The 14,510-nt window shown below is 40.1% G+C and overlaps 1 protein-coding gene across 1 annotated transcript in view; it reads right to left on the reverse strand.

Moving 5' to 3' along the window:
* Nucleotides 1-2,633: 2,633 nt before the first annotated feature.
* Nucleotides 2,634-14,510, reverse strand: part of CLCA1 (chloride channel accessory 1) — a 34,304-nt gene continuing 22,427 nt past the window's right edge. Inside the window, exons 8-14 of the mRNA XM_027536659.1 lie at nucleotides 12,951-13,125; nucleotides 11,023-11,129; nucleotides 8,059-8,274; nucleotides 6,730-6,991; nucleotides 5,803-5,973; nucleotides 3,934-4,167; nucleotides 2,634-3,128 (exon numbers count right to left, since the gene is read on the reverse strand). Of these exons, the coding sequence (XP_027392460.1) occupies nucleotides 2,746-3,128; nucleotides 3,934-4,167; nucleotides 5,803-5,973; nucleotides 6,730-6,991; nucleotides 8,059-8,274; nucleotides 11,023-11,129; nucleotides 12,951-13,125 (1,548 nt within the window). The 3' untranslated portion in view covers nucleotides 2,634-2,745. The remainder of the gene's footprint in view (nucleotides 3,129-3,933; nucleotides 4,168-5,802; nucleotides 5,974-6,729; nucleotides 6,992-8,058; nucleotides 8,275-11,022; nucleotides 11,130-12,950; nucleotides 13,126-14,510) is intronic.

Below are 14,510 nucleotides of genomic sequence, written 5' to 3' on the forward strand. Positions count from 1 at the left end.
CTATGGTTTTTCCAGTGGTCATGTATGGATGTGAGAGTTGGACTGTGAAGAAGGCTGAGCGCCGAAGAATTGATGCTTTTGAACTGTGGTGTTGGAGAAGACTCTTGAGAGTCCCTTGGACTGCAAGGAGATCCAACCAGTCCATTCTGAAGGAGATGAGCCCTGGGATTTCTTTGGAAGGAATGATGCTAAAGCTGAAACTCCAGTACTTTGGCCACCTCATGCGAAGAGTTGACTCATTGGAAAAGACTCTGATGCTGGGAGGGATTGGGGGCAGAAGGAGAAGGGGACGATAGAGGATGAGACGATTGGATGGCATCACTGACTCAATGGACGTGAGTCTCAGTGAACTCCGGGAGTTGATGATGGACAGGGAGGCTTGGCACGCTGCGATTCATGGGGTCACAAAAAGTCGGACACGACTGAGCGACTGAACTGAACTGAACTGATACATAAGAAAAACTAGTCTTTCTTAGACTAAAGGACATACAATCCATTCATTTCAGATTTTGTCTTTGGAGCAAACCCAAGAACTATTTGCTAGTTTTGCATTGCTTGGGCCCCTGTATAACAGTCTTTCCTGTACAATGCTGAAGTGTGTTGTAACCCCACAGTGAAGAATGATTACGTGAAGGATGCTTTGATCAGTGCTATATTAAACTTGTTGTGATTATTATATGGATGTTTCTGAAGCTGCTGTCCTTAACATCACAGTACCCTAATTCACTGAGGACCTGTAGATGAAACTTCACTTGGGTCTCAAACAGAGAAAGTCATGCTCTTCTTGAACTTTTTTTTTTCACTGTAGCCTGTTAATCTTTGTTATGCCTGCTTGGATGCTCAACATAAATGTGTGACCTGGGGACAGCAATTGAACAGGACATTATATTTGACTTTGGATATGCTAAAGTTTCCTGTAGTTTTTTATCATATATTTACTTTCTTCCGGGCTTCCCTGGTGGCTAGATCATTGAGAATCCCACCTGCAATGCAGGAGGTTTGGGTTTGATCCCTGGATCAGGAAAATCCCCTAGAGAAGGAAATGGTAACCCACTCTAGTATTCTTGCCTGGGGAATCCCATGGACAGAGAAGCCTGGTGGGCTACAGTCTATGGGGTCTCAAAGAGTCAGACACAACTGAGTGACTAACACTTTCACTTTTTCCCATTTCTTTATTTTCTTAATTTTTAAACATACTTATTGTATGTATCTTTAAGGTGCCTCAAGTCCTATTTTGAAATTTTTGAATCTTCCTTTTAAGAATATCTATAAATAAAGAAATAAATCTAAAGTCTATGTAGAAACAATCTTCTAGATGTTTTGTTTTCAGAGAGTCACTTGAACATTAAACTCATTGTGCTAATAAACTGGGAATTTGAAACCACGTTACAAGAATACTTGCCCTTGGAGGCACTGGAATGTTTGATTAGTCCTTGATGGGAACTGTCATATTGCTAAGTCTATTTGTCCTTCTTCCCTTTTCTTCCCCTTCCCCTTTCATCTGTCATGACCGTACCCTCTTCCAGTTTTGTTTAGTCCTTCACGTAGTTCCCAAAACCTCCCTCCCCACACTACTCAGTCATAGATAGTACTCCTGATTTATCCTTACATGTTCCTTATTGCCTGTAAGAAAAAAGCCAAATCTTACTCATCTGTTTGTATTCAGGACCTAGCATAAGCCTGGAATGTAGTAGTCAGCTGATGAATATTTGTTGAATGAACTGAATTGCATTACATAAGATAATGCATATAAGGCATTAGTAGAACACTTGGCACAAAGTATACAGTAAATGTTTCTCAATCACTTTCCTTCACACTTGGCCTGAACCTACTTGTCTACTGCACGTGCCACCACTGTGGCTTTGGGCATCTTTGACTCATAATTGCATGCACATTGCATACATTTCTGTGCCTTTGGAGCCTTTACCATGCTGCTATTTCATTCCACAATGCAAAGTGAAAGTGAAAGTCGCTCAGTCGTGTCCAACTCTTTGCGACCCCATGGACTATACAGTCCATGGAATTCTCCAGGTCAGAATACTGGAGAGGGTAGCCATTCCCTTCTCCAGGGGATCTTCCAAACCCAGGGATTGAACTCAGGTCTCCCGTGTTGTGGGAGGATTCTTTACCAGATGAACCATCAGGGAAGCTACAGTGCAATCTCTTTCTTAAATGCATCATCTTTGCCCAAATCTAGAGAAAAAGAATATATAATCCTGGTAATGTTGGTCCAAATCTCTTCTATAACAAGTCATGAACTTCATATTATTTATTTATTTTTAACTTTTTATTTTGTTTTGGAGTATAGATGATTAGCAATGTGTTAGTTTCAGATGTAAAGCAAAGTAATTCAGTTATACATATTCATGTACCTATTCATTTTCAAATTCTTTTCCCATTTATGTTGCTATATAATATTGAACATGCCTTTTATATTTAAATAGTTTGACCTAGTTGGGCATTTCTGGCATATTTCAATGTAATTACATGTTCTTTTATAACTGGCAAAGTTCCTCAAATCAAATTAAACATAGTTCCATTTATTGATGCAAGCACCCCTTCTTTCTGTACTCAAATAATAAGTGAACAATGGTTAAATTTTTGGATTTGAATACATACTTTTTATGCATGTGTACCCAGTTTTTAGTATTTTATTTCATTAAATTGCCTCATACAGGAAATCTAAAATACATTCTATGAATTTTTGTAATCAAAAGAAGGATGAATGATTTATCTCAGGAAAACTCAACCCAAGGAAATTTGTAATTCTCCTAGCCACTTCCACATAATTTTTAAAATGTGAATACCAGGAATGGTGCTGTTGATACTAATATCAGGACAAGGAAGAGAAGGACTTGGTTTCTCTGGAGGAATCTCTGGCGGAATAAACAAAGATACTTGTGCAATGTTGGAGATTTCTGACTTCAGGCTGACCTCATCAACAGCCTGTATAGCAATGAAGAGATCTGTGCCATTTGTAAAAGTGATGGTTTCTGGTTTAAACACAAAGACTTCCTCTGAGTTGGCCTCATTTGGGATGAGATCAGTAGTGTTCACTTGAAGCGATTCATTGAACTTGTCTCTGAGCTCAAGAATATTTGTGCTTATTCTAATGATGTACTTGTCAGCTAAAACATAATTTAAAAAAAGGATGTGATTTGTAATCCGCAAGTCAAAGTTTTTAAAAATCTATTAGAAACAATATCATACTATAAAATACCAATGAATAAATAAATTGATGGTCCATTTTTATAAGCACTAGTATCTTTTTTTTTTACATTTTAATTTTTATATCCTGTGCCCTTTTGTATTCTGACAGAGTAATAAATGTAAAACTGGATCAGGCTTGACTTAAAGCTTAGGTAATTATTTCTGGCCATAGCATCTGACTGAGAGAGGAGATAATTACTGCTTATTATTTTATTATTTGTGCTTCTCAAACTTGAATGTATACACACATCATCCAGGGATCTTAAAATGCAGATTCTGGTTCACTAGACCCAGTTCTACACTTCTAACTAGCATTCATGTGATACCCATGCTGCAATCCACAGACCATACTTTGAGAGAAAAAATCTGAGGTTTCTTCCAAAGGACAGCTCTGGTCCACAGTATCTATGCTCTATTCCCAGTTCTCTCCAAGAGACATTACTGAAAATGAGGTCTATTAAAGCACAGCTTGGCAAGATTTCAGAAAAAAAACTGAGGATTGCCTATTCCTGGTTTAAATATCTTACACCTATATAGGCCAGTTGTTCAGATTCCAAACTTCTCATGTTTAAAAGTCTTAAACTGTCATTTCAGAGGACATCCCAGGTCCCTCCTGCCTTCTGCCCTCAACATGCATCACAGCACACCTGCCTGCCTCCCACCGTCTGCCCCTCTGCTTGGCTGCTAACCTCCTTTACAGGGTCCATACCACATTCAGCTTACCTCTTCCATGATCATAATCATCCCCGGGAGCCGTCCAAGTCAGATTAATGAGATTGTCCCCTTCGATTTTTGCCTTCAGGTCAGTGATTTTACATGGTGGAAAGAGATCAGGTATGGGGGCCTTTGGAACATCAGTGGCCACAAATGAACCTCCCGAGGACGTTCTGCTGAAACATACTTGCTTGCCTTGATCCTTGTTAATTTCAGGTCTTGGTGGATTCCATTTTACTTCACCTGCATTAAAAAATCCTTCAGTTAAGACAGATAACACCATGAAATGGCTATACTTCCCTCTGTTTTGTCATTGAGTTGCCCTCTTCTTACACTTCCCTTCTTTCTTCCCACACTCAAAACTTACTTTATTTGTTGTAAAGCTCCTAAATCAGGTCACATCAGAGGGGGAAAAGCAAAGAGAATCATAGTTCTTTATCTCACATATATTTATTTCCTGGATATTTAGTGGCATAGCTTCCACAATTTGTTTTTTATAAATATACCTGTCCTGGAGTTGATTTTGTGTGTGTGTTTTAAATTTTAAATTGGAGGATAATTGCTTTACAATATTGTGTTGGCTTCTGCTGTATGTCAACATGAATCAGCCATAGCTATACAGAAATCCTTTCCCTCTTGAACCTCCCTTCCACTTCCCACCCTATCCTATGTTTTTGCTATCCTACTACCTTATCCTAATCTTAACCAGCCACAACATCAGTTTAAATACTACCTCTGCTTTAAACCTTCTCAGACTTCTTCAAGCAGTCTCTTCCACCTAGGTAATACTGTGGGTTTTATTGTCTTTCCTATTTATTTCTTAATCATTTAGCTGGGATTCAAGAATTGCCTTGATTATTTATTCTTTGAATTTTTCTCTTTCTCTCCATATTTGTGTTTTATCTTTCTTATTAGATTGTGCTGCTGCTGCCAAGTCGCTTCAGTCGTGTCCGACTCTGTGTGACCCCATGGACTGCAGCCCACCAGGCTTCTCTGTCCATGGGATTCTCCAGGCAAGAACACTGGAGTGGGTTGCCATTTCCTTCTCCAAGGCATGAAAGTGGAAAGTGAAAGTGAAGTCACTCAGTCGTGTCTGACTCTTAGCAACCCCATGGACTGTAGCCCACCAGGCTCCTCCATCCATGGGATTTCCGGGCAACAGTACTGGAGTGGGGAGCCATTGCCTTCTCCCTATTAGACTGTAGTGTCTCACAAAATGTTTTATGTTAGGCGTTCTAAAATTGTGTGCTTTTGAAAGACTTGATTTTCTCAGTGAATGTATGGAAATCTAGTTAATGTAGCAATTCCAATTTGCTTCACATTCTTGCTGAAAATTTGTATAAAAGTCATCCTGAAATTCTAAAAACCCCTGACCTGTTCAATCAGTGGCATTGTTGTTTACCAGCAATAGCTTATTTAGATGCATTTTCTTATTTATTCATCATAACCATTCCATGAGGTAGTTACTATTATTTCCTATTTTACAAGTGAGGCAGACAAAGCACAAGAGAGTACCTAAAATACTTTATCTGGTAGAAGGCTGGAATTGAACCAAGGCAGTCAAAATCTATACTCAATCTGATGGCTTAATAGGTGCTATGTTGTTACCTAGAGAACAGTGAATGATGTCTGGACATATGTTTGATTGTCATGACTGTGAGGGCTGCTTCTGATGTCTAGTAAATAGAGGCCAGAAGTGTTGCTAAACATCTCACAATGCACAGGACAGCCCTCCACAATAAAGAATTATGTGACCAAAATGTCAGTAATGGCAAGGTTGAGAAACTGATTTAATTCTGCACCATTCTCTCAGGTTTTGGTTTTCCCTTGATTCCAAGCCTTTTACTCAAGGCAAGGATGTTGTTATAGATTACTCACCATTCTCAATCCAGCCAGGTATGTACATGGCTCCATTTCGCTGGGGTGATGCATTCTGAGAGGCTGTGTTGACTCCTCCCAGAGCCCACACTTTTGCACTGTATCTACCATTTGTGTCATAAGCTGTAAAGTACCTTGAATAGATACCATCATCCTTAGTAGCATCAGCACCTTGACAGAGAAATGAAGGAATTAATGAAGGAATTAGGATTTGACTGTGTTAAGGATGAGGTATACTTCTTTCACCACTTTGTGTGTGTAATTTCAAATGCACACATCTTGTCCTCCTGAATTGTCTTTCTTTTTGAAATCAGCAATCAAGTCATGTGTCTCTGTTACATCCAACATAGCACAAAGTAACCTCTCAATAAGTATCTGTTGAACTGAATTGAATTACTGTATGTTACTGGTGACAAAAAGTGTTGTATGTTTATTTCCTTAAAATTTATGACTTTTACCGAGGATAGGTTTAGGTAGAAAATTCATTTACAGAATTTGTTTTAATAAATTTACTTGTTTTATAGTGAATAGTCAAGTTCCTTCTCTGCTGCTTTCCAAATGTTAAAGCCTCTTTCTTCATCTGTAATGTAGGGATCATAACACCTCAAAAGTGTGTGGTGAAGATAAGAAATGAAGATCTATCTATCCATCCATCACAAACTCCTAACACAAAATAGCTATTAATTTTCCTCCTTTCCTTTTCTGAGAGGGTTGGAATGCTCACTGACAACTTTTTTGCACTTTATAGAAGCTAAAGGCAAGCTCTTCTCATGTTTCCCAACATTTTGAAATATAGGAGTTGTAGGGAGGCAGAGAGCCCTCCCAACCACAACCCCAGTGCTGGACTCCTCACCACAATATGCCCTCCTGCTGTTGCTTGGTTGTTTCCTGGAAAAGAAAAATGTGTCCAGTTCCTGGGGTGGTTACCTGCTCCATTGTCCAATAATTCCAAGGTAACTGTTTTCCCATCCACTGATTCTATTAGTGCTGTGACCTTGGACCTGAGAATTGGCTTGGTTCCTTGGTGAATCTTTACATAAACTACCATAGGGCTAGGGAATTTGCCTGTGTCTTTGTTCATTTTAGAGGTCACTGTAACTGGAGGCAAAGTAGCACTTGAGGCACGGGAGGTGACAGTCAAAGTTAGGGTTTGGGAGCTTGCTTGTAGGCTGTATTTCCAAACACCAATCTAGCCAAAAAAAAAAAAAAGGAGACATTTCCAGTTAATAAATTTAAGTGACAGACCTAACTTTAATGCCAACTATAGGAAAAGCTCATCTGATATATGTACATTAAAAGTAGATCTAAGAAGGTGTTTTATACTTTCTTAGTCAAGGGAAACTTCGGTATGTTTGGACTAATGACATGGTTCTTACTGCCAAGAAAATTCTAGTTGGGAAAAATGAGGTTTGAAAGTTGTGTCCTTATCATAGCATTGGTTTCTCAAGAGCAGGATCAATAGAGGAAATAATTTTCATTATGCCAAAGCATCAGCTGCTGTGTAATTTGAGGGTTCTCCTTTTAATACCTGGAGAAAATATCACCGATTTCCTTTTTCTTGACTAAAGCTATGACCAACCTAGACAGCATATTAAAAAGCAGAGACATTACTTTGCCAACAAAGGTCCAACTAGTCAAAGCTATGGTTTTTCCAGTAGTCATGTATGGGTGTTAAAGTTGGACTATAAAGAAAGCTGCATGCCAAAGAATTGATACTTTTGAACTGTGGCATTGGAGAAGACTCTTGAGAGTCCCTAGGTCTACAAGGAGATCCAACCAGTCCATTCTAAAGGAAATTAGTCCTGAATATTCATTGGAAAGACTGATGCTGAGGCTGAAACTCCAATACTTAGTCCACCTGATGTGAAGAACTGACTCATTGGAAAAGACCCTGATGCTGGGAAAGATTGAAGGCAGGAGAAGGGGATGACAGAGGATGAGATGGGTGGATAGCATCACTGACTTGATAGATGTGAGTTTGAGTAAGCTCCAGGAGTTGGTGATGGACAGGGAAGCCTGGCATGCTGCAGTCCATGGAGTTGCAGAGAGTCAGACACAACTGAGTGACTGAACTGAAGAGACTTGCTGTCACACAGAGTGATTTCCACAGAATGGAGTTTTTTCCTTGTTCTCTTTCGTTCAACACTGACTTTTTTTTTTTTTTTTTAAGAAATCACTATCATTTTAAAAGTTGTGATTATTCTGTAAAAATTTTATCTTATCAAACTGTGAGAAGGAAAAAAGATGAGACCATACCTTGGCAATGTCTGGGATTTGGAGGTAGGCCATTTTGGTGTTTTTATCCACTATGAAGCCATCTTGTTTGTTTCCACTGGGATCCCAGAGAAGGATTTGGGGAAGATCAGTTGTCCAGGTGATGAGAAACAAAGTGTCTTTCCCCACAGTGCTGTCCACAGTCACTGTGCCATTCATCCACTGACTGTTCTGGAGGGTTAATCCCCTACTCTCAAGCTGTAAAGTAAGTATACAATTCTTTACTTTCTGGAGAATACAGCTCCCATCACATAATAGCTTCCATTTTGCCTCCAACTATTAGTCGCCCCATTAGAAAGACTTCAGTGGTACCTAAGAACTTGGCTTGATGTTTAGTACCTATTATGAGCCAATTCTTTTTTTTTAATGATCCAATCATAAATGACTTTTCCAGCCTTAGCTTCCATAATGTTGATTCTGACACCCAAACAAGACCACTTCCTCTTATGATCTTCATGAATCTCTGACTCTCTGTCTACCACAATCTCTGCTTTTCCTGGAAATCTATACATTCATCTCCATTTGTCTAAGGCTTACCTACCCTTCAAAATTCAATTTGAATGTCACTTGATGTCTATATCACCAACAAGAATAATCTCTCCCTCCTTTGATCTCCCACAGTATATATTTTTTTTAAACTTTCGATTTTGTATTGGGGTATAGCCAATTAACGAACAATGGTGTGATAGTTTCAGGTGAACAATGAAGGGACTCAGCCATATATACACATGTAGCCATTCTCCCCCAAACTCCCCTCCCATCCAGGTTGCCACATAACATTGAACCGAGTTCCATGTGGAACCAGTAGGTCCATTTTAAATATAGCAGTGTGTACATGTCGATCCCTTCCTCCCATCCTTCCCCCAGAAACCCCAATTTCATTCTCTAAGTCTGTGGGTGGATCTTGTTTCTATCAATCCTTTGATGTCCTCACAGTGTGTTTTGTTTGATACCTACCAGCATACTGTACGTCTCATCTTATTACTGGACTTAAACCCTTAAGGGGACTAACTAGGACTTTGACCCACATCTGGATTGTTTGACTTGCAAATAACTAAGTCCTAGGTCAATTATTATTGCAGTCCCTGTGAAGGTAAATTGGAGAAGGCAATGGCACCCCACTCCAGTACTGTTGCCTGGAAAATCCCATGGACGGAGGAGCCTGGTAGGCCGCAGTCCATGGGGTCGCTAGGAGTCGGACACGACTGAAGCGACTTAGCAGCAGCAGCAGCAGTGAAGGTAAATGAAAGAAGTCACTGCCCAAGGCTGATTTGTTATCTGGTGAAGAATGAAGAAGCTGTAGAGCAGCAGTTGAAGTAGGGAAGGTCTAACCAGACTTTGTAGAAAGTATAATTTTTCAGGATTATCTCCTAGTTAATTATTTATGGTCTTTAAACGAATATCTGTCAGAAGATAGGATGCTCTGGTCATCAAGCCCAACTTTCTAGTTTTAAAAATAGATTATGATCTAAGATGTGAAGAAAGCAAGGGGCCCTTAGATCTTGTTCTTATGATAGGTGGGGAAATGAGTCCTACTCATGTCTCAATCTCCCTCCCTTTTAGGTTTCTTAAATATAAAAATACTGGGCAGAAACTGCCTGACTGTGAACTTGCCCATTAATCAGTTTAATTACTTTTCTAAGACATGTGCCTCCTGTGTTCAAATCAGGCTCTTGGGTTTAATATTCGTAAATAAGTGTAACTGCTATATTCTTTGAGTGAATAAATGCTACACTGATAGACTAAAAAGCCTATTGTTTTGAAATCTGACATTTTTTGGCTTTAAAAGATTTCCATTGGAGTATAGTTGATTTACAGTGTTGTGTTAGTTTCAGGAGTACAGCAAAGTGAATCAGTTATACATCTACATATGTTGTGTTTAGTTGCTAAGTCTTGTCCGACTCTGTTGTGACCCCATGGACTATAACCCTCCAGGCTCCTCTGTCCATGGCATTTTCCAGGTAAGAATACTAGAGTGGGTTGCCATTTATTTCTCCAGGGGTTCTTACTAACCCAGGGATTGAATTCATGTTTCCTTCGTTGCAGACAGATTCTTTACCACTGAGCCACCAGAGAAGCGCATATGGATTCTTTTCCCATATAGGCCATTACAGAGTATTGATTAGAATTCCCTGTGCTATAGACTAGGTCATTATTTGGCTTTGATTTACATTATTTTTACTTTCATTCACAATAAAAGTTACAACTCACACAGGTGTGGTGTTGATTATTCACTCTCTGGTTTAAAGGTTCACATGAATAATTTTTACAGCCATTAGGAAAGAGCACTTAATATATTTGTCCATTTTTTATTGTCCCAAGACTGTTGAAACAAAATTCTGTTTTCTTGAAATTCTAGAACCATAAGGGACCGCAGTTTTGTGGTTCATGTCTGGCTGAGAACTTAAGTCCAGAGAGGTGAAGTTCTTTGCCCATGGTCACAGTTAATGACAGACCCAGGAACAGGATCCAGGTGACTGGACTGACCACGTGGGCTTTTCACAGTACAAAATCACTTTCCACTCTTTATAGGAAAATCTTGACAAATACCAGGAATTTGAGGTAATGGAAAAAAAGACCAAGTAATCCCTGAACAGTTGTTCCAGATAATTTATATTGAGATAATCTACTCTGAAGAAAATTCTGGGCCAATTATATTGCTATGGATGCTTGTTAACATATGTTAAAAAAGAATTCTTGGACCCATTACATTTTATGTTGATGGTTTCTAAGAGGAAGTCACTTAGTATTGTTTCCAAATTAGAAGCACTGATTGCCTTGTTTAAAGGAATAGTGTTGCAGTTTAGAAATAATGGCTAATATCAGGCTGAAGCTTCTATGTTAATTTATTACTAGGGGAATGTGGACTTAAAATGCATAACCATGAAACTCCCTATCTTGGCTATGGTTTTTAATAAACATGAAAAACTGAGGAGGAACTCTGACCTGAATGGAGCGCTGGGAGACAGCTTTGTTTCCTGATGAAAGGGCCGCGAAAGCATCCACGAGACCATTGTTCTGAACCTGATCTGAAGCATATGTCTGCAAACCTCCTAGAATGCAATTATGTTATCGAAGTTATTTTCTAGAAAACAAATATTTGCAACATTTTAGCAATTGTTAAGATAAAATACACAAAGTACTTACTCTTTTGTGCTATTAAACATTAATATTAATAGATTAACATTAAATAGGTGTCCAGATTAACTCAGAAGCTGATACTAGTAATAATATTTTAATCCTACTAAACAAATCCTTCAGCAACATCGTCATTTGGCTACTTCAGCCCTCTGCAAAGCAATTAAGAATCCCCCATAGACCAAAACTAGTAATATAAATCTTGTGTTTTAAAGGTCACGCACTTTCATATGAGCCATTAAGCCTCACTGCAAGCGTATTGATTTATTCTTATTTTACACATAATCTTAGCAAGCTTGACTTTCAAGTTTTCTCTTAAATCAGAAAAAATGTGTATGTTACAGCAGCAAGAAATAACTGACAAGTGATGGTTATAGAAAAGTATTATATGTAGTAAACATGAGATGATATACCAGCCATGTAATCTACACCTATTTAGAACAGGTGTACCTAAGGTAGTTGATGTTAAGGCACTTTTAAACTCTTAGTGACATCTAAAATCTGAGGAGAGTGTTTTGGTCATCCTGTTGGTGCCTCACCCAGATCCCCTTGTCTAGACTAACGCATCTCTCCCCAGCAGCTCTGAGTGTTAGCCAAACAGCATATAGCTGCCTCCTTTTCAGAAAATTGCCTTACAAAATGGGGCCACCCTAGCTAAAGAACAGCATGCCCCACTCACCCCTGCTCTGCCCTGACATTTTTTAACCACTGACTGATGGACACAGTGGTACAATGGTCTGTCTTTGAAGACTGGACCAAATCTGTTTTGCAGTTCTAGATCCAGAGCCTCCTGTGAGGGCAGGCTTCAGCTGGCCTCCTAATTCACATCTGTGCTTAGCTTCCCCTGCCTGATCTTAGTCCCTACTGCCCCTTTCACCTGAGAGCTCTCCCTCTGTAAACCACATGCACCCAAATCCCTTTCTCAGGCTCTGCTTCTAGGAATCCCGGCATAAGACAAACACTGTTAGAAGCAGTCTGTTGTTTTAGCTGACTCAGAGGACAACTCAACAATTGATATCCATAATTCTGGCCCTAGGTTAAACAAATTTAAAGTAATAAAAACCCACTCTGCTGAAGAATAGTTCAGGTGGGATCTATTTTAACCATGTGCGTATGGAAGGTGAAGCACAATGTATGAATGTTTTACAAAGAAACTGCATTACATTCTATATTTTCAGCGTGGCCTTCTGTGTGGTTCGGCAGGCACTTTGTTTTTCCCCTGCACTTCTTGTTCACGTCCCAGTTCAGATGTCACCTTCCTGTACACTTCTTCTCCAGATGAAGTCTAGGCTCCCTTCTTCGTGCTCACTGTACCCTCTATTACTAACAGAGCACTTGTATCATGGTATTATATAGTTAGTGGCTTGTCCTCTGTCTCCCCAGGGTCTCTTGGTCAGCTGCCAACTGGAAGTGAATAGTTAACCTATTCACTAGGTTAGAATAGAAGCTCCTAGTTAACCTATTAGATTCTTTCCAATCTTTATAAGGTGTCTGGGAAGAGAGTCCCAAATGGTGTGCTGGTCCCATCTTCTCCAGACTGCCCTAATCCTAGAAACAAGGCATTAGAATAAATGAGTCGAGCCGATTCTAAAGTCATCTGGGGGTAAGGGCAGCTGATTGCTCAGTAAGATAACCCCATATCTCCTCGCCCTACCCTTCCCCTACTCCCCAGTGCACTGGAGCTCAAAGTCCAGTGGAAGAGAAAATACAGTGGGACTCAGCAGGTCACCCTTCACCTGTCATTTTTGACATCTGCTCTAGTTCCTGTGCTGCAGATGGCCCCAGGGCGACTGTGTGGATGATGGCTCCGCTTTGCTTCACCTCGTCAAAGCATGCACTTATAGTGTTGTCCTCCCCATCGGTCAGTAAGATGATTTCAGCTCCATCTGTTGGATATTTCTTCTTAATCACCTAAGGACATAATTCAGGCATGAGTTGTCACACTCAGGGTAGCCAAAGTATTGGGAAAATTGCAATTAAAGGGAATGAGAAGAGATTCTAGAGGGAATAAACAAAAGTGTCTGGGAATGGTCAAATATCTCTGTCTTGCAATGATGCAATTATAAATCAGCAAGATTCATGGAACTTGACAGTGATTTTTTTCCTCCGTTAGCCTGTTGCAGAGAAGGCTCAGTAAGGTGGGATACAGGGCAGTCCCAGGGATGGACAGCTCTAGGGACTCAGAAAAGAAGGATTTTCTACTTTCCTTCACATGATGTCTCCTTGACAGGCTTTCAGAGGTTCCCAGATGACTTCAGAAACCATCTTCATTTAATAGGGATAATAATGGGGACTAATATATTACTATTATCATATTAGACTCATGGCAGATTTTAGCTTGCCTGGTATTCATCAGTCTTACCATTCCAGCTGTTCATGGCTGGCCTTGATTCTGATTGGTCAGTTCTCAGGTCACATATGGAGAAGGCAATGGCACCCCACTCCAGTACTCTTGCCTGGAAAATCCCATGGATGGAAGAGCCTGGTAGGCTGCAGTCCATGGGGTCACTAAGAGTCAGACACGACTGAGCGACTTCACTTTCACTTTTCACTTTGATGCATTGGAGAAGGAAATGGCAACCCACTCCAGTGTTCTTGGCTGGAGGATCCCAGGGACGGGGGAGCCTGGTAGGCTGCCATCTATGGGGTCCCACAGAGTTGGACACGACTGAAGCAACTTAGCAGCAGCAGCAGCAGTTCACATGAATTATTAAAATTTTTAACATCCCCTCTGATGAAAGCAAAACATTTTGTTCTTATTAATCCCTAGTTCCTAGCTGTCTTATGACACCTATGTCTCAACATAGATAATCTGTGTCTGGTAGACACAGATTATGTTTTTTATGTGATATAGAGAAGTTATACCTTGTGCCAATATTGGATAAGAAGGAAAATCAGATAAAAATCATAATGTTTATGAAGAGGAAGGCAAGAGTTCACCTTCCCTTAAAAAGAGTAAGGGAGACTCAGACGTAGAGGAAACAAGTAATTCTAAGTAACTCCAATCTCTGGACCAGACTCTCAGGAAGGGAAGAAACTTGATGTAGATTAAAAGAGCTGAAAGCAGAGGAGACTTCTGCCCCACTCCTTTTTAGAGGGGGCTGCTCCACAAAGGATGAAGGCAGAACTCTGATTGCTGTCATGTGAGGAAGCCTGGAGCCCAGGAGCCCAGGAGCCTGTCAGCTGTGGTTGAGACCTCAGTCTGACCAAGCTGCAGGGCTCACTCAGTCATGTCTGACTCTTTGTGACTCTATGGACTGAAGCCCACCAGGCTGCTCTGTCCTTGGGATTCTCCA

Source organism: Bos indicus x Bos taurus, chromosome 3 (assembly GCF_003369695.1).
Source record: "Bos indicus x Bos taurus breed Angus x Brahman F1 hybrid chromosome 3, Bos_hybrid_MaternalHap_v2.0, whole genome shotgun sequence".
NCBI lineage: Eukaryota > Metazoa > Chordata > Mammalia > Artiodactyla > Bovidae > Bos > Bos indicus x Bos taurus.